Genomic DNA, 19,612 nt, shown 5'->3' with positions numbered 1-19,612 from the left:
CCAACAAAAAGCTTAACTAAACCCACTGTAGGCAGACACATCTGTAGTATCCTACAAGCAGAAGTTCACTCCTAAGACATTTCACTGTGAATCCAGGTGATTTCAGCCCAGGTAGTAAAGGAGCTGTGGCAGAGCCACATAATCCACACAGCCAAGATTACTTCCACACTTAAATCTCTCTACTAGCTGTAGTGGTGGGTGCAGTGCAACTGCCTCATGGCCAGAGAACAGCTCTGAAGTTTAATGATCAGATCCTGGCAGGAACCTCCATATGCTCCTATAACAAGGGCATTTTTCCCTAACTGCAGCACTTAAAATTGCTGTGCAATTCCCAGGAATACTCCTGGGGCATTCCTGTCTCTATCAGTCTGAGCATGTCTGCAGGTCTTCAGCCTCCACACAGCAAGAAGCTGCAACACCAAGCTCAAGTGAACGCTTTGAAAGACACCAGAATCCCGTTTAATTGGCACACCCCAACAGAAATCCAAGTGTATCATGGAACAAACAAGCTCAACTCCTGTAGCATTACAAAATACATCGCACACTGATTGTATTAACATTTATTGAATGAGGTGTCCCTTTCAGATTAGGCCACAGACATTAGTAAAGAATTTTAAGGTGGTTTGGAAGTTTGGCTCATTTGTAACTGTAAGAGGAAAGCCAACACAAAGAAACAAACGGTCACACAGCAAGAGATGCATGTTAGTGAACCCCATGTCACTGCTGGTGGAGAAGGACCTGAGAGGACAGCATGCATCTCCTGTCAAAGGAGTCTGTGTGCCATTTACTCACTGTCCCTGGAGGCAAGAGGAGTGTCTGGCTCAGCCATGGGGTGGATGAAACCAGTACAAACTGAAGACAAATCAAGACTGAATCACTTTAATCTATCACTCAGATTGAAGAGATGGGCTGTTAGTGAGGGTGCCAATTAAGTGGATTCCACAGGATACTCACATTCCAAAGCACAGGAAAAAAATCACCAAAAATCCTTAGTAAGGACCAGTATGATAACGTTCAGCTGCAAGAAAGCTAATGCTGAGTGTCAGCAAAACTACACAGGCTAAGTATCAGACTTCAGAGCCTAAGAAAAAATCTAAGAAAGCTCTTACTTAAACAGTGTTGACATTCACTATGTAAGTGCTTGCAAGGGTGTTGGGTGGTTTTCATTATCATTTTAATCACGGAGGTTCAGATAAATAACAGCTAAATCAAAGTAAACCCATATCCGAAGTCTCCTAGGCTTAGAGGTGAAACATTGGAATGTAAACGTATGATACTCTACTTGTCCACTTGTGTCTGCAGCCTGCTGGAAATGAGTTGCAAGAGATGTCTCATCTTGGAAAACTTCATTGCACTCCAAACACTTTAGACTATGCCTACAGAGTTTCGAGGGGTCTTCGTCCAGGGGCATAGCTGGGATGACAGGCGTGCTTGCTGGGGCCGAGATCACCGTCCCCGTTAAGCCAGGCTGGACCTTGGTGACCGTGTGCGTGCTGACCCCCCCGGGGCTTTGAAGCACGGCTGCAGCTGTATTGCTTGAAGGAGATGCTATCATCTGATCTGCTGGGACTGGTTTTAAGATGAGGTGGGAACACTGCATTACAACTCCTTTCTCCTTGTGGCCACGGGCATGGGACAGGAGGCTGCACTTGTTGTAGAAAACCAAGTTCTTTGTGCAATGGTTACAGGTCACCTCGATGCGCACGCTCCGCCGGTCATAGTGCTGGGTCAGGCTCTTCTCGAGAGCAAAGGAGTCCCCGCACTCCAGACACTTGTAACCCCGCGTCGGTAACGTTATGCCGGCACTGGCAGGGGGGCTCAGGTTTGGGATGTAAACCGGGACAGGGTTGACGCTACTCAGCACCTTGTTGAACGCCTCCACGACAGAGCTTTGCAGCGATGACACCACCTGGACTCGAGACACTTTCTTCGAAGGCTGTGAGGCTGCTGCAGAAATTATTGCCTGCTTTATCTGCTGCTGAGGTTTCGTTAGCACTTGGCGGAGTTCGGAGGTGGCTTGAGCACCTTGAGGCAGAAGGTTAAGGTTGGCAAGATGGACAGTCTTTGGCACAAGTTTAGCACTGGCAAGGCTCGATGCTGGCACCACAACAGTCTGCTGTTGTATGGCGTTGGCAGCTTTTATAATGGCGCTGCTGGCACTCTGCACCGAGGCAGCAGATATTACAGTGGCTTTCACTGTGGTGTTGTTAGCAAGCTTCAAATTAATCACTTGAGAACCTGCTGTTTTAACTGCTGAAACAGGGAGGAAGGCAGTAGCCACAGGTTTGATGGTGACCTGTTTCGGTGCGAGCTCTGCAGGTGCAACTGCGTTGGTAACCACTGTGGACTGGAGAGGAGCTCTAGGAGGAGAGGAAAGCACAGCAGCAGAGGTTGGCGAGGACAGCAGGGACGTCATGGAAGTTACCATGGAAGCAGTCTGCTCTGCCTTCTTACCAGAGTCCAAATCAACCTCTGGCAACACTCTGGTAACAGTCCTCTTGATCTCCCCGGAAGAAGTCTTGATGGTTTTAATGCGAACTTTAGGAATTGCTGGTGTTGACCCTGCAGGAGAAGAGGGAGAGCCTTTGCTGCTGTTCTCACTGGACACACTTCTGGGACTGTCAGGAGGTTTGATGGACAGCTTTTTAGCACCATCAATGAGACTCTGAGATTCAGGTGATTTTTCCACAGCCCGGGGACTTTCACTCATGTCTTTCGGTAGAGGAGAAGATTCTCCTGAATTAGGCTGTAAATCTTTACTGGGATCTGTAGCTGCCTTTTTAGCGCTCAGTGCTGCAATCGCAGCAATGCACGAAGAGAGCTTTGCTGATGACTTTGCTTTGGACTGTGAAATGCTGGCAAGATTTGTTTCGCCTTTTTCAGCACCCAGTTTTCCATCGAGTACCCTGTTGTCAAGCAGCTTCTCAGAACTGTCTTTTAGCAGTTTGTCCTCTGGTTTGCGAGCTTTAAAAGGCTCATAGACACTTAAGTTCATGGAGTTTGTCTCTGCCTCTCGTTTAGCAACTTTACTTTTATCTAGGCTACCTGAAACTGAGATTCCAGCTTTAATCAAGTTCTCCCCTCCAAGTGCCTTTAGTTTGTCATATTCCTGCTGAGATATAGATCCTGCCAGGACATTTGCTCTGAAGCTTGCCCGCATCTCCTCTTTATCCGGGGGGTCATCCACCTCAATCTTTTCATCATCATCGAATTCTTCAGCACTTGATATGGGGCTAAACTGGTTAAAAGCTGAATCCTTGAGTGTAGTCTCAGAAGCTGACCCATCATCTTTAAGTGACTTCCCTTCATCTTTACTGTAGCTATCAAGAGCTGATGAGCTTAGAAAGCCATTGTGCAAGCCATTGCCTGTGGAATGGTGCCCATCCTTGTCCACTCCTTCGGAGGAATCAATAGTGCGCACGTTCTTCACAATGACACTCACACCAACATCAGATGATGATGGGGCATGAGAATCTTCATCCGTGTGAGCATTCTGTTTGATGTGGCTTTCGTGGTCATCATGTCCAGATTCAATAGCTGCTTTTGGATCAACCATGTCTGGTATGTCAAAGGCTGCAAGAAGGTCATCAAAATCTGGGGTCTTCATATCCCCCATGGTCATGTATTTGATTGTAAGCAAATCTGCAAAACAAGCAGAAAGTCATCACCTCAGTATGTGAAGCTCTAATAGCACGGTCTTACATCAAATCAGCATATGCTCACATATGCCATGCAAAAAGGTGTTGTTTCACTTCTGAAGTAATACTGTCAGAAATTATACATCACAGAACAGTGTCTCAGTGCCAGTGCACAGTCACATCATTAGAGCCCCCGACTTCACAGACTCTAACCCAGACATTTCATTCTAGCACAGATTTCTCTTCAATCACTTTCTTCCTGCCTCTCTACATCCAGGATGACTATAGGAAGATACTCACTCAGACTTCCAGGAACATAACGTGAGGCACAATTCCTCCTAAGTCTAGATTTTCCTTAACATCTGCATTATCCACCTCACGAGCCTTCCTGAAGAGGGTAACAAGTATGTTTCTACTAACAGGTTAAGACTGTTGCACTCTGCTCTGCAAGTTAAATTGCTTTACAAGAACTATGGAGTGTCTCCCAGTGTCCACAGTGCTTTTTGGCAGCAGCTCCAATGAAGGACCGGCACACTACTCCTGACAGGTCTCACCTACTTTAAAGACCTCCCATAACAGATTCTACAACCTCCAATGTTATTTATTGCAGTCATTCACAATTTTCACTGTTACATGTTTCCTCCTGCATAATGTGAATCTTTCTTCCTGTAATCTGAACAAACCACATATGCTTCTAGTCATCTACCCTCTGCAACAGCATTTTACTCCAAGACCATTAGCTCCCTTCAAACTTCTTTTTAGGTCAACCAACAACAGATCTTTGGTGTTTTCTTTCCCCTCACAAATAACATTTTCCAGATCCTGTTCTTTTTGTTCAGTAATTACCAGGCCAGAGTTAGTATTCAGTGTGAAAAGTTACTTAATCAGTAAGTATTACTGTTAGAAAGCCCAGTTTAGGAAGCATCCTGTCTGTCCTCCTGCCTTGGTATCACCCTAAAGGACTGGAAAACATCCTTATTACACAGCTCAACCTTATGTCTCCAGGATCAGGAAACAAGCCATCAAAGAACCACGGTGTGACTACTGTTAGCTCAGATAAAGGAGAAGCTACATGCCCCAAGGCAGAAGGTCTTGGAAGTCACTTGCCAATGGAGATGCACCCTACAGCTTCAGCAACTTACTTCATCCTTCCCCTCTCAGCCCATTATCTTTCGCTCTGGAGAGAAACTACTGGCTGTTGAGTTCAGCTGTAACAATGCTAAGGAAAACGAATCCAATCTGCAAGACTTATGCATTCATGTATGACCCGGGAGTCATTCTGGGCTCCAAGAAAGGCAACCGAGGAATATTGCTCCAGGACACAGGAATACACACAGGCATTTCATACAGTACCTCCAAATAAATAGATAATGGTTTTGAGAACTGTTCACAGTCCACTCAGTGGCTTTGTTGCTTTGTCTAGCTCCTAAACACAAAACCACATACACAAATGATAGCAAAATCACAAAGAAAGCTCCTGTGAGAATTAGATGAAAGAGATTCCAGAGACCAAAGCCTATCAAATCCATGTAAAACCACACAAAGCCTTCACTGACACAGTGCTTCATGGTTTGAGATATTGGTTATTTGCACTGACTGTACATCTGTCCATGGGTGTCTTTTTAGTTACAATACACACTCAAAAAGAACTAGAACCTCCCTCTAATTACATACACTGGAGTTTAATTAACATTTAGCAAGAGCAATGTATTAAGTAAAGGCCCACTTACATGTACCTGGATGAAATACTGTGCAAGAGCATGGCAGAGGAGCTACATTTGTCCTTTCCTGAGCAGCTCAGGCTAATTCCACACAGGGAAAGAAAGTACCTCAAAAGAACTGTGAGGCTTGCAGAGCTGAGAGCATAAATCCATCCTCAGGGAGCATACAGCGTGAAGCTGCAACTGCCTTCTAGGTGTCTGCAGAAGGAACAACTCCCATGCTCCAACAGAGCGTGAGAATGGAATGGTTTCTTCTCCACGGACACCCAGAATTATTGCTGCCCTTAGGAAGAATCACTCCTGTGCTTCAAACGTTTAAAGCAGCCCAAGTTAAACAAGGACGGACAAAAGCCATGGCCAGTCTTGATAAACAGGCAAGCAAAGTTTTAACCTGGGCCTTTTACTCATCTCTTCCTCACTATTGTAGTGTATCATTTTAAGGTGCAGTATATAAACTATGTTTCCATCACAACTGCCACAGTGTGGCTGCTGAAGCCACATTCCTCCCTTTTTTTTTTTTTCCTCTGAAAAGCTTTCAGTAACTCCTTCCCTTAGGGATGAAACTCCACCTTTTATCCAAGATCAGAATCAACTCGTCCCCTGGCTGCCAGGCAAGCTGTTAGCCTATTCCTTCTCTGGGCCAACATGATGTCTGCAAATAGCAGGAAATGAGGCAAGTTCCTGCTTCCCTTGGAAATGGCCATTATCCAGGAGCTGGAATTGCTTTGAAAAGTGCTGAGAGCAAAGCTCAGTGTCTCCAGAGACACACAGAGGTGGAAGACCCAGCATCACAGGGCTGATCTTCAGCACTGAACCAAGAAACAGCCCACAAGGTGTGTAGTCAAGGACACATTCCTCAGCCTGAACAACAAAATTACATGTGAAGGAACAACGTGCAAGACCCCAAGTCTTTGTCCAAACCAGAACTGCTTCCAGTTTTAGTTTCTAAAACCAGCAGGCTCTGGATACACTTCATGAACAGCACACAGAAAATGGCACAGGTTTTCACTGTTCCACTGCCTGTCTTTTCCCAGTCAGCCCTTTTCTTCCAGCTCATCTGGTAACACATTCCAGGGAAGCACTCACTTGGGTAATCACATCAAAACAAGACCCAGTCCATGAGAACTCTCTACTGACAGCAGCAGCAGCAAGCAGGGCAGGAATCTGATGCTGCACCTTCACATCCTGGCCCTTTAGCCTAAGGCTGTATTATTCAAAGACTTTAGGAGGCTGATATCCAGCAAAAAGAGGAAAACACCTGTAAGATATCATGTGCCCAGGAGCATCTGTCCTGTTATCAGGGGTCCCAGAGATCATTCTCAAATCCTGCTTTCCTACAGAAGCTGTTTGTTACACGCATTTCCCACTGTTCTTTTCAGGACTGTGAAAACTCAATCACTGAGCCACCACTTTTCAGTGTCTACTGTTTCTGGTATAAGCACAGACAACAACTGTTAGTTACACTGGTAGGAATTCCCAGTTAGACACACTATTCCAGGACTGAATTCTGACAACCCACTAAATACTTCACTTCCAAACACAAGTACAGATTCCTAAGTAACATGGTGCTCGTTTTGGAACAAAATGCCTACAGAGGGAGCAATCCCAGCTTAACCAGCATAAAAGCAGTTTTTAATGAAGTTTCTGTATTGTTAGGCCAAGAAATCTCATCAGGTAGAGAAGACTTAAGTGATTATATGAGAATTACAGTAATATATATCCAAGCATTAGGCAAACAGGAGCCTAATACACAGCTTAGGAGCAGTTCATTAGTTATTTGAGATATATTAGTAATGATGAGTGACTAATACCCTTGATTATTTACTTTGACAGCTCACATGTGAAAGACAGGCAGAAGCGATGTGCTACTGCAACCCCCAAACCTGCCTCAGGAAACGAGAACCACATCTCAAATCACAACCTGCTGTGGTTTAAATGCTCAGCAGGCAGGAGGATATGCACGAGGCCACTTTAACCACAATCAGCAATGTCTGTCATGTTCACATGACGTACAGGTTCCCTTTCCCTTATCAAAGCTCCCACAACTGGTTACTGGTGCAAAACTCGGCTTCCTGCTTCCAGGAATAATAGGGATTCCCTTCATAATAGAGAGCATTTTGATTTTGTAGGACAAAGGCCTCACTGACCATCCAAAGGATCAATACGGTCACACCAGTCCTTATCTTGGTTTTGTATCGGGTGTTTTACAGTTAAAATATAACCGTTATTTCAACATTAACCACCTTAGCTATCTGCCTTAGAAAGAACAGGGAACTCCAAGCCAAAAAGGTTTCCAACAGGCATTCCACAGAACCTGAGAACAGGGACCTCTGAACTCCAACAGCTCTGCTCAAAGCAGGGTCAGCCACAGCAAGACCCTCAGCACATCAGGTTCTGAGTATTGCCAAAGATGGGACCCCAAAACCTCGCAGGGCAACCGGTTCCTGTGTTCCACTACCCTCACAGTAAGCAATTAAAGCTGCAATCATCATTCAGACCCACCCACATTCACTTCCCTTTCCAGCCACTCCTGACAACATCCAAACGGGTTCCTGGGGCGCACCATGCAGTGGAAGCTCATCAAGCCATGGCCTACGACTGCTGATCCAGAGCACAACCCAGCTCATGCCACGGACAGACACAGCACCTTGGATCTGGGACACGGTAAGCAGCTACACCAAGCTCAGCAGTGGTGATGGTTTATAAGGCTGTCTCTGCAATAGGTCCCATTAAGTAACGACACGTTTTGAGACTCTGCTTTCTTAAGTGAACTCCCATGGGGGTTTTGACAGCCACAATAAGATTCCTTGTAGCTCACGACTCCTCAGAAGCCCCATTTTGTGTTTTAACTCCTCCATTTTTCAACTTCCTCTGTTTTTTGCAACATGGGTATCTCGAGTTCTTTTCAGGCAGGAGAAAACAGGCTGGGAGGGGAAGGGGTATCTTCTGAAGCCTGTCCCTTTGCTCTTCCCACACCACCACTGAACTACCACATGCAACTGGACCAAAGCTCACTATTACCAGCCTTTGGCTGGCAAAAAGAATAGGGATATTTCAGTATACAAACAAGGCATCTCCTTTCCCACACCACACGGGGCTGAACTGATCTGCTTATCCACAGCTGGCCAAATGAAAATGACCTGTACTTGTCAAGAGATCCGGCCATGGTTTTGGGCCTAGCAACTTCCTGGATTCTTCCTAACAGAGAGACGAATTCATGACAAGCAGGTAAATCCCCAAACCATTCCTTCTGCAATCTAGTCAAAAAGAATGATAAAGATGCCTTCACTTTGTACTTCTGTACGTAAAATGTGCAGAACAGTAACGCATGAATAATTCAGATGTACCACAGTAACGAATGGAAAGCTGAGATTCCCAATTTAACACGAATGTGAATCACAATCTAAAGAGCCCTTGCTTCCTGCCTGTTTCCTTTAATGGACTTTGGTTAAGTGGGTGGCTATTCTTGCTCAAAACCAGCATGAAGCAGCCACAGACAGCCATGGTAAGAGCGCTCCAAGTCAGGCAGGGCCCTCCTTTGCACCACTAGCAACAAACAGGCCCTAAAACATTAGGGTGTTTTGTTTTCCTTTTAAGCATACATTCCCAGCAACCCCTATGCATATTTATGTTTTAACACACATCGATACTTTTAAGTACAGCAAAGTTAGTTAATTCATTCAAAAGAGCCTTGGAGCTTGATAAATCACCCCCCTTCTTCCCAAGACGAGCTACCCGAGACAAGGCTCAATGCAAAGAGCGCTCACCATTGCTGATGCAGAGGAGCAGCCCTCCAGCAGGAAGCAGCATTTTCTGCTGGAACCGGTGCAAATCAGAACCTCCTGGTGAAGAGCACTTACAAATACCATGAGACTAAACAAACGGAACTCACCAGCACCACTGCAGGCTCCAGCATCTATTCGGGTTTCTCATCTTACAGCCTGCAGAAATCTCTCCAGTTCAAAAGCTCCTTTGCTCAGAACGAGGGTACAGCTCGTGCTCAAAACCCCAGTCAAACCAGGTACACTGAATTTCCTCACGTCTCAAGGACTTACACTTTTAACACTGCTTAGAAAGAGAAATCAACCTAAAAGGTGCTCTCATGGAGCGTATGAATTTTAGCTGACATGTGGAAAAGAACATGCATCATCAGCAGCAACAGACACTATTCCTATCATGCAACAAGGATTCAGGTTTGCAAGCATCATTTTGCCACAGATGTCTACAGGCAAATACAGAACCTCTGCATCGCTCCTACGAACAAGAGGCACAGAAAGCAGCACAGTGGTCTGTGCTGCATTTTGCTCCACCACACAAGCTATTTACTGCCCCATCACATCTGAGAAACAGCCCATTGTAGCTGCATTAAACCCCAGCACACCATCATTCCATGCTATTTTCACCCTGCCACAGTTAATATCTCAATACCTTACGTAATCTACTGCAGTCAGAAAGGAAAAGGTTCCCTGGTATTGTCACTCCCTGGTGCAGGCACCCTGCCTATCGCCAGCCTCCACACAACTTACCCACGATCTACCACCTCTCAAGGCTTTTGAGCCTGTCTGCTTTAGCAAAGACCCTCATTTCCCACTAGGACAGAGCATTTTCAGTGGATTGCCTCCATATTTATCTTGCTTGGAGCCAGCACAGGCAGGACTGGTGAGGTCTCTTAAAAATCATCCTGGTTCAGATTCTAGAGCTGCTGATTTCCTGTTATAGGAAGTAACAGTTCTAGCAAAAGAATCCCCAAGGCAAGACGTTCAGTGTTCCAATGTGTAAGCCCTAACAGCCTTTGTTCTTCCCTTTGCCAGATTCATCACTGCTCGCTTCCCTCTCCCCCTCTCCCTGTCTCTGAAGCCTTCAGCTTCCAGCACAAGACCCAAACGCCGGCTCCAATCTAAGGACACATCTATTTTTCAGATGAGAGGGGAAAAAAATGCCCTCTCCATTATCCAGTGCTTTGAGTTAAAAGCAGCCACCCCCAGGAGCTGCTGCACTGCCCAGCCGCTTCCCAGGCTGATTTCATTACTGCACAACGTTATAATTCATGCCACTAATAACCCGCTGGAGCTCCATCAACCCCTGAATACAGCTTTCCACTTGCCTCCTGCAAAATCCTCCCTGGTTACAACAGCTTAAGAAACACCATCCATACCCTTCCTTTCATACGGGTACTTTCTTCTATGCAGCTGTATTAAGCACAGGTTTAACCCTGAAGACCTGAATTCAGAAGCCAGTACTGGGTTACTCAGATTTGGCCAAACGAGCAACCTTTAAACAATCAGAGAGCGCATTCTGAGGGCTGTACCACAGCACAGCCAGTTCAGTGCCATGTGCTCCGCGATTTCTGATTGTCACTCAGAGGCCTGCTCCCCATCCCCACATTGTTACACAAACAAGACAAGATACTGCACTTAAAACACTGTATTTAGCCCAAGATATCAGTAAGACTCACAAATAATAGCTTTAATCCTATTAAAGCTGGAGGACGCTAATAGCATTTCTCTAGTAACACTGAAACAATTGTCTCCTCACTGCTGTGTGCAGCCAGGAGCCAGATCCGCTTTGCACATACATGTACCTTCATGCTATTGTTCCACTCACACCCAAACAGCACCGCTCACCTTGTGAACCTTGACCTTTGAAAGGTATTTTAGCCACTGCTCAGTGACTGCCCCAGACGCATTACCTCTGCAAATATGAAAGGGTTAAAGGCAGCCCCAATCAATAGGCCTACAAGGGAAAGAAAGAGACAAAAAGGAAAGCGAGTATGCCTTACAGCCCCTCTGCAATGCCCTCTGCACAACTGCACAACAACACGGTTTCCTTCTGGCCTTACAGAAAGGCACAGCACCCCCCACCCCCCATCCTAACGTCTCCTAAAGCAGCAAAGCACAGACAGCACCCTGTAAAGAAAAGAGCATGCAAACGGCATTCTGCAGTCACAAGCATCGCTACAATTACAAGTCATTCAAGCAGGTTTATTCAGTTCAGCTTTAAAATAAGATGCAAAGCACAAGTATTTTAATAAGGGTCATAAATCTCAGCTCTTGCCCATTCCTTAAGCATAAAAAGGCACGAAAAGCCAAAGTCATCTCAGTTACTGCAAATATGTACATTTACATACAGAACCCTTTATGCCTCTATTAGCCACATACCAGTGCTGTGTGTCTAAAGTGTGCATTCACATACTGGTTTGGGATGGTATCTTTCTGCAAGCTCCTCTGCTTTTGGCTGCCATGAAGGGAGGAAGCTATCCCACTGTAGTAGCTCAGTGACTGCATTGTGTTCAGGAGCTGATCTGCCTCAAACCAGTTCCAGCCGGTTCTGGTCACCCTACATAAAAAGCTATGGCAACCCTCGCGGAGTTGCCAGCAAGTCCCTGGAATGGCGGGGCTCTCCCTGCTGGGGCGGGCCCCTCGCCCTGCGCCCCACACGCGGCCCCTGCGCCCCACGGCCGCCCCACACGCTCCCTCCCCACTTACCTCCCACAACCCGGCTCAAAGCTGAGCGTGTGTGCGTGCCTGGCTGGAGCTAACAAAGAGACCGCAGCCGAGCCCCGCACGGGAGCTCTCTGCAGCGCCAGGCAGGCTCGGCCCCGGCCCCGGCCCCAGCCCCAGCCCCGCTCGGCTCCCGCGGCACCGCTGCCCCGTGCCCCAGGGGTGGCCGCACCCGCCCCGCTCCTCGGGGGCCGCTCGAACGGCATTCTGTGTGCTGGCACCGCGCTGCTGCTGCTGCTGCTGCCCGGGGAGCCCGCACCCGCCTCCCTCCCCGCACGAAACCCATTTCCGCAGCAGCAGCGGGATGGGATGCCCGCAGGAGCCCCGCTGCCCCCGAGCGCAGGGGCTTCCTCTGCGCTGCTGGGCCCCGGGGAGCGGCGCAGGCTGCGGAGCCCTCGCCCGGCCGGGGCCCCCCTGCCCAGCCCGGCTGCGGGAGGCCGGGGCTGAGCTCTGCAGCCTGCGCCGCTCCCGCCCCGCAAGATGGCTGCGGCCCTGCTCCGGCTGCCCGCTCCCAGCCGCCCCGGGGCAGCTCCGCAGCAGGGCCGCGGCTCCCTGCGGGCACCGGCTCCCTCCGGAGCAGGGCTCTGCGCCCAGCTCTGCCCGGGGCGGCCGTGCTCCGAGCGCGCTCCCCGCTTCTCCTCTGCCACCCAGGGCCTTCCTCCTGCAGGCCCGCAGCCACCCCGGCCCCGGCCCCGGCCCCTGCGCTGCCCGCTGCTGCTCGGCTACTCACCCCGGCACTGGTACCACCAGTGACCACCTCCTCTCCTCCTACGCGCCAGGCCCCATCCTCCTCGGCACGGCTCCCTCGCAGCCGGCGGCCACGCCAGGCGACACCAGCAGCCCCCGTGCTCTGCTCCGCTCTGCTCTGCGGGCTGCACCTGTAACTGTTAGCAGAGGTCTCGGGCACAACCCTTCACCCCCCCTTCCCCTGCGGAGAGCTCGGCTCTGGCACTTTCTCCACATCCCTCATCCCCACCCCGTTCTGGGGAACACGACCATGTTCTTCCGCTGCCTCAGCCCTGTCTTCCCCGCACCGCGGCTGCACCGGCCCTCCCTCAGCCCCGCAGCCCCCGTGGGCTGCTCCCGCCTCTGCGGGACAACGTGGCCCCGGGCACCTCGCGGCCGGACCGCGGCCCCCTCCCCTTAGCGCGGCGGCCGCACCCCCCCCACCATCACCATCACCACCAGCACCACCAGCACCAGCACCCGCACCCAGGGCCGGGCCCGGCCCTACCCGAGCGGGCGCTGCCGAGCCGGCCCGGCGGAGCGCGGGGGATGCCCGGGGAGGGGAGGCCGCGGCCCCTCCGGCGGCGGGGGAAGGGGAGCGCAGGAGGCCGCGGCCGAGCGATCCCCGCCGGCCCTGGCAGCCCCGGCGCTGGGGTGGCCGCGGGGCTCCGGCGGCCGCCGCCCTCGCAGCGCCCCGGCCCCACGCCGAGCGGAGCGGAGCCGAGCAGGCCCGGCAGGCCGCTGCCCAGAGCCTGTCCGCGGCGCGGGGCCTGCGCGCCGGCGGGGCGGGAGCCGGGGCACGGGGACCCCCCCGCATGCAAGCTGGACCCCATGCAAACCAACAGACCTGCTGCGGGCCCGGCGCCTCGGGCGGGCAGGGGCACGGGCACGGGCACGGGCAGGGCTGCGGCCCGCGGCGCGGCCTGGCTAAGCGCTGGTGAACATAATGGCAGAGGCTGTGCCGGGCTGAGGAGCCGTGCGGGCGGGGGTGCCTGGGCTGCACAGATGGGGGAGACGCTCCCGTGTGAAACGGCTCCCTGGAGCGTGCCGGGGGCGGGGAGCCTGCGCTGCCGCCCAGCACCCGCGCCCGGGCCGGGCCGGGCAGGTCGCGGCCTCCCGCAGCCCGGAGGGGGGGGGGATCCCGGCTCCGAGCCCAGGCGGCCGCCGGAGCTCTCCCCGGCAGGGAGCGAGCGGCGCTGGGGGCACGGCCCGCGGGCCCGGGCCTTCACCACGGCCCTGCCCAGCCCGGGGCCCGGCGGTGTCAGCGCGGTCCCGCTTTGCCGGAGCGTCCCGGGCCTCCCGCGGCGCTGCCGGGCCCCGGTGCAAAGGGCAGCAAAGGAGCCACCGCCCGCGTTCCGGGCCCGGTGCGCGCCGCGGGGCCGGGAGCCGCCCTGGGTCCTGCCGAACCAGAGCCTGGGGCTCCGTACGGAGCCGAGCCTGGCCGAGGTCTGGCAGCGGCATCGCCAGTAGGGTCTGTTTGCCGTGAAGCAGCCCGGCGTTAATGCCGGTGTTATACGTTCCCATAGGAAGTATCCCCCTTTCTGCCATAGAATATGTCACAAGCGAGCAGCAGGATGTAAAGTGTGTGTGAATCACTGTACTGGACAGCATGAAAGGCTTCAAATACACAGCACCCTTCTCAGGTTTATCCTGTCGGCCTCGGTTTTACAGACAGCATAGTCAATAACTACATAAACAATAACTACAGATTCTGGTCGAAATAATGCTGGTTTATGACCAACTCTTCCAAGGCCAGAGGCCAGGCAGTGGAGTCCCAAAGGCCTATTGCAGCATCACCAGCACAGACCCCTATGGGAGGATGCTGCAGCAGGACCTGACCTCACAGCCATGGGTGGGGAAGACTCCCACTGCTTGCAATGGGGCTTCTCCACATACACATCCCAGCTTGTTCTGACCATCAATCCAACAGCAAAGTGCTCCATTGCCAGCCTGGCAGTGAGTGAGCCTGGCAAGTTTGAACAGAATACATTGATTTGGTTATTTATTTGTATAATAAAGAAACGGATTCGTGTTGTGCACTGACTTTAATGTTACAGAAGGGCCACGAAACTCATCCTGCGCAAGCCTGGGGCGCATCCTGCAAGTGCCATGTAGAACGAGGCCATTGTGTCTGTGACAGTTCTTCCCAGTTAACTAATAAACAGTTTGATGAAGGGAAGTGAGATGTGGAGCCTGCTCCTTACACAGTGTCTGAGGCTGGTTTGCACGGTGGTCTAAAGGTGACAGCAGCTGCTGCTCTGGCATTGGGATCTGAAATGTTAATTGCTTTCACAGGTGATCCATGGCAGGAAGGCCCTGTGCAGGCAGCCTGAGGTTCCAGGCAGGTAGCCTTGACATCCCCGTGGCAGGAAGCCTCTCACCCCAGGATCTGACTTCCAAAACATAAGCATCATTTCCAAGTGGAGCCGGGCTGACAGCACACACAAAGGAGCACACGAGGGCCACGTGGCTCTTCTGCTTGCTGAGACCTCAGCAGGCTCTCACACGTTGACCTTACCTCTTGCTCCTGTAGTCACCTCCAGAGCGTTGTGAGTGCAGGTACAGCTGTCTCAGTGGGGGCTGTGGGTGGGTTTAGGTTACTCCAGCATTGCAATAGGTGGGAACTGGAGTCCCTCGCTTTATCCTGTCTCAGCATTCCACCTTCACGTTTCCTGTACCATCATACACACAAGAGCAGAGCAAAGCCTGTTTCTCCTTGTAGAATACTTTAACTGTTTAGAATGCAATGGGCCTTTAACCACTGTATTGAAACAGTCAGTGTAAAACCCCATCTTACAATGCGACCTCCCCTTTGCAGAGGCTTCTATTACTGATAGTTTCTTGGCAAAACACCCCCAGTTTCCTCTCCTGGTTATTAAAATAAGCTTCCCATTGTGTTTTGGACTGAAAGCTCCAGGATTGCTTTTAGAAAGAGGGGAGGTATTAGAAGAAAGGGATCTCATATGAGATAAGGACCTTGGCAGGGAGAGATCTGCAGCCAGGCTCTAAATACACCTTCACTACTGTTGAGTCAAGGGAAATCTGGGAAATGTCATTTAGAAACAAAGAGATGAGACACAGCAAGCTACCTGCAGCCACATCTGTGCACTCCAAGGTACCCGCCCAGCCCATTAAGACGTCTCCTGGCCCAGCAGCACATTAAGACCTGAGCTTGTCACACAGTGTCCTTCTGCAGGTGCTGGATGTGGCCATGCAGGAGGCTCCAGAGCTCTGATCCATGGCCAAGGGGTTAAAACTCACTGAATCCTCACTCCAGATGCCTGGAGCTAATCTGCCATTTGCCAAACTCCTCTTTGGGGGTGCATTAAACCCCATCTCATGCCTGCATGTGGCACTGGTCTGCACTGGGGCTGCCACAACAGCTCAGAAAGAGCCTGGAATTACCAGTAACAGGTGAGAGGAACATGTGCAGCCCATGCATTCTGACCTCTAAGCCTTCAAGTGTCAGCTCTGGTCTGATGAGAGAGGTCTTACTATGTAATAAATATGATTTTACAAGCTGGTGTGCAGTGAAACAGCTCCCTTGGCCTCTTCTCCCTGTTATAACCGGCTCTGAAGACCATGTGCTTGTCAGAGAAACAGGAGGAAGAGGAGGACAGGAAGAGAGCATAATGCCCCCCAAGCACGAAGAGTGACAAACCTCCTCTCAGGATGTGAGCCCTCCACCTGCACCAGCAGCGAGTTCCACACAGGGCCACGTGCAGGCTGCGGGATGAGGGCTCTCCTGTGAGCACTGTGGTGTTCTCTGCTTGCTGACACCTCCCCAGTGTGGGCCATCAGCTTCCTCTGCACGCACCAGCCACCTGCGTGATTACCATCCAGTGGAACAGAGCTCATCAGCCCGGGACACTGAAGGATGCCTGCTTTGTTCCCTGCTGCGCCTGTGTGCTCGGGCTCCTTCCCTTCCTCTCCTGATATTTATTCAAGTACAGGAGCATTATCTGTGAATTATTCATCAGACAGTATCTGATGAGGCCCGGGCTCCCACTGCTTAATGAATGAGCCATTAGCCTGTTGCAGATGGTGCTGTCAACAGCTACTGGGATGCTGGGTGCTCACCTGCACTTACACTGGGAGCAGAAGGGCAGAGCTGAGGCTGGGAGATGGCTTTTCCTGTGATATCCATCAAGCATCAAGGCACAGCCATTACTCCGGGTTTACTCCCTGCCAAGCGGCCTCCTTAGGCACTTCCTCTGGGAGCTGTACCTGGAGTTTCCCCAGGGCACCTTCTCTCAGGGCTGGAGTCCTACAAACGAGGCAAGAAGAAGAGGAGTTACATTTGCAACACCGAGACTTCAATCTAGACAGACTGACACAGGCTTCTCACACCAGAAAACCTCTGTGTTGAGTAAATCCTGCCAGCTGCAGGAGCAGAGTCTCACCATGGGCCCCTGTTCACCCTCACTCTTGGCCCATCTGCTCTTCCTGCTATGAGGAACTGAGCTGCTCTGCCAGGCTGGTCACTTGTGAGCCTCAGTCAGCAGCAGATACAGAGAGTTCTGCTGGAAGGGGCCCCTCCTGACAGTTAGTTATTCCCTATGGGATGTGAGGTGCTTCCCTCCCCATAAAACCAGTGCAGATGGGGCTGAAAACCATCCATCGCTGCTGTCACTGGCCACAATGGTGGCTCTCACCAACCTCCTGCAGTCCTGATTAGATTGTGCTCAACACAGGCTGCTCAGGTTGATTACAGCCACATCCTGGGCATCACATTGTCTGTGGGGCTAATCCTCTGCTCCAGGCCTGGGGATCTCATGCGCTCGCCTCCAAGACACCTCTGCCTTGGAGACAGTGCTCCCACGCACCCACTGCTCCCCCCAGCACGTGCCTGTGCCATGGGCTCTACATCTGCAGCGTCATTCCAGGCTGGACCTCGCTGAGCCACCTTCCCCACTGCCTCCTGCCCCACATCAGAGTGGCCTCGGGGCACAGGTGTCACCCAGGGCAGGCAGGAGATGCTGTCATCCATGGGGCAGCACAGAGACCTCCTCTGCACCCTGTTCTAGTGGAGCTGAGTTATTGAAACCACTCCTTACATCACACAACAGCACAGCTGGAAACACATGGGAACCCCAGGGAAAGGAAATGAGCATCTCTCTGGAGAGGAGATGCTGGGGAGGAGGAGGAGGAGGAGGATGATGGGGAGGAGGAGGCTGCCGCTGTGCAGAAGAACGTTGACACCTGGTGGCTGGCCCAGCCAACTGCTGGGGTGATGGCCAGTGGCCATGGAGAGGCTCCAGCCCCCTGCCAAGGAGTCCTACAAAGCCTCCTCTAGGGCAGCCACGCCAGCTAAAGGATTCCAGATTCCAGAACAGGGCATGGCCAGGATTAGGCCATAACAAACAATTCCACGAGCCCAATATGCAAGAAAGTGGCTTCAGATAAGGCAAGAATGTACATTTTGCACTGCGTGATGCAAAGAACAACCTGGGCAGCACAGTCAACCACTGCACATCATCCCTCTGCTCACCACATCCCTTATTGCTGCTTCTTAGAGCTGCCCAACGATAGGGTTTACATAAACCAACTCCAGTGTGTGATACAGCAACATTCCAATTATACCTTTTGCACCTTATATATATCCCATAGTTTAAACATCTCCAGGCAGGCAGATGGAGTTTAACGGGAACTATTACATCAACAGATGCTCCTACCTAGTTAGCACGGCTCAGGCAGGGCACAAACTGAGGGAAGGCAGGAAAACATGTTTTCTGAGGGAGCCACCATCTGCCAATTTGAGAAGCTGCTGTCACTGATGACTCAGTAGCACTTGAATATGTGCAAATATCACTAATAGCAGTCTCAAGGCAGCTATTATTATATATTAACTTTATTATAGCTGTGGACCAGCACTGAGACTACAGCAATAAGAAAGCACTGTAATTAATGAGGCTTAAAGGGAAATCACTTTAGAGTTAGTTGAGAAAGGGCAGTTATTTCTCTTGGGAACCTTTAGATACAAACCTGGGGTTCATCCCTCTTTTCCATCATGTTCTGTTAAGAAAGGGACATGTTTGTGGCTGGACAGCACACAGAGCTTACCAGGGTTTGTAAATGATTGCCAGCAGCAGAGGTGAAGAGTTAGAGCCAAAGGCAAACCTAAATCTATGTCCCAGGCAGTTACTACTCCATAAAGAACCAGGTACACTCCAACAGGAGAACCTGCAGCTCCGCTGCCCTCGCTAGTCACTACTGGGATCTCCTGCATGCCAAGTGCCAGGCCTGGAAGCATTCCCTTTGCAGTTCTGTTCCCATGCCATTCCATCCTCTCCCTCCCGTGCCTTTCACCCCCTTCCCCACAGCACATTCTCATCCCAAACCACACATCCAGCCCAGCTCAGGGATCCTCCCTGTAGAGAACAAGCAGGTTTGGGAAGAGCTGAGCTTCCTTGTGCCTGCTAAGGCTGGAAAACGTGGATCTGGCATTGCAGCTGGTGAAGGGAAGCCCCTCAGGGCCTGTATCCTCCATCAGCAGCTGAGCACTTGTGTTCACCCACTAGAGAGCGTGTGACTGCACAAAACCAGCACAGCATCCAGGCTCCTGAGGGATCCCGTTGTTCCAGAGACATGCAGCAGCATCCTCTGTATTCTATTATGTTCTATTTACTAACAGAGTTCTTCAGAAAGCATCCTTAGAGTTCATGGCTCTAGCTGGTCCCAGGGGATTCAATCCATCTCTTTGGCTCACCACCCAAAGCCCTTTACCACACGGCAGCATTTCCAGTGAGGGAAGTATCAAGTACCTGTTTCTTGCTCAGGAATTGCCTGGGAGCTGCTGGGACTTGCTGAGCTCAGCCTAAGGTCTGGGCAGCTTCCAGAGGAGAGGCAGGAACAGAGCCAAGGAGTAGGAGCTGGCACAGGTCGGAGTTCATCCCGTTTTGTGCCAGCTGGGTGTTGCTGCTGTTCCTGAAGGGAACACAAACACAGTTCTGTCTCCCTGTTCTGCACTCCACACAGTACAAAATAGCTCCCCGTGGGCTTCACTGACATTTCTGAACTTCTGGTG

The 19,612-nt window shown here is 51.2% G+C and overlaps 2 protein-coding genes across 13 annotated transcripts in view; one reads left to right on the top strand and one right to left on the bottom strand.

Annotated features, from left to right (window-relative positions):
* Nucleotides 1–12,644, bottom strand: part of ZNF532 (zinc finger protein 532) — a 33,505-nt gene extending 20,861 nt beyond the window's left edge. For 3 of the 12 annotated variants that reach the window (XM_061355596.1, XM_061355606.1, XM_061355607.1), the window contains exons 1-3: nt 11,518–11,831; nt 10,984–11,092; nt 1,283–3,642 (exon numbers count right to left, since the gene is read on the bottom strand). In XM_061355596.1, coding sequence (XP_061211580.1) covers nt 1,283–3,622 — 2,340 coding nt within the window. In that variant the 5' untranslated portion in view covers nt 3,623–3,642; nt 10,984–11,092; nt 11,518–11,831. The other 9 variants (XM_061355597.1, XM_061355599.1, XM_061355602.1 and 6 more) reach the window with 9 other exon arrangements.
* On the top strand, nt 12,164–14,055 carry LOC133213399 (basic proline-rich protein-like). Its single transcript, XM_061355588.1, has 2 exons — nt 12,164–12,739; nt 12,877–14,055. Exons 1-2 carry the CDS (start codon nt 12,164–12,166, stop codon nt 14,053–14,055), a joined length of 1,755 nt encoding a protein of 584 aa, XP_061211572.1.
* Nucleotides 14,056–19,612: the final 5,557 nt, after the last annotated feature.

This window comes from Neopsephotus bourkii, unplaced genomic scaffold (genome assembly GCF_033783945.1).
Source record: "Neopsephotus bourkii isolate Nb327-2 ecotype Australia unplaced genomic scaffold, CSIRO-AGI_Nbou_v1 NB_809, whole genome shotgun sequence".
Classification (NCBI taxonomy): Eukaryota; Metazoa; Chordata; class Aves; order Psittaciformes; family Psittacidae; genus Neopsephotus; species Neopsephotus bourkii.
This window is presented reverse-complemented; position numbering and strand designations above follow the sequence as displayed.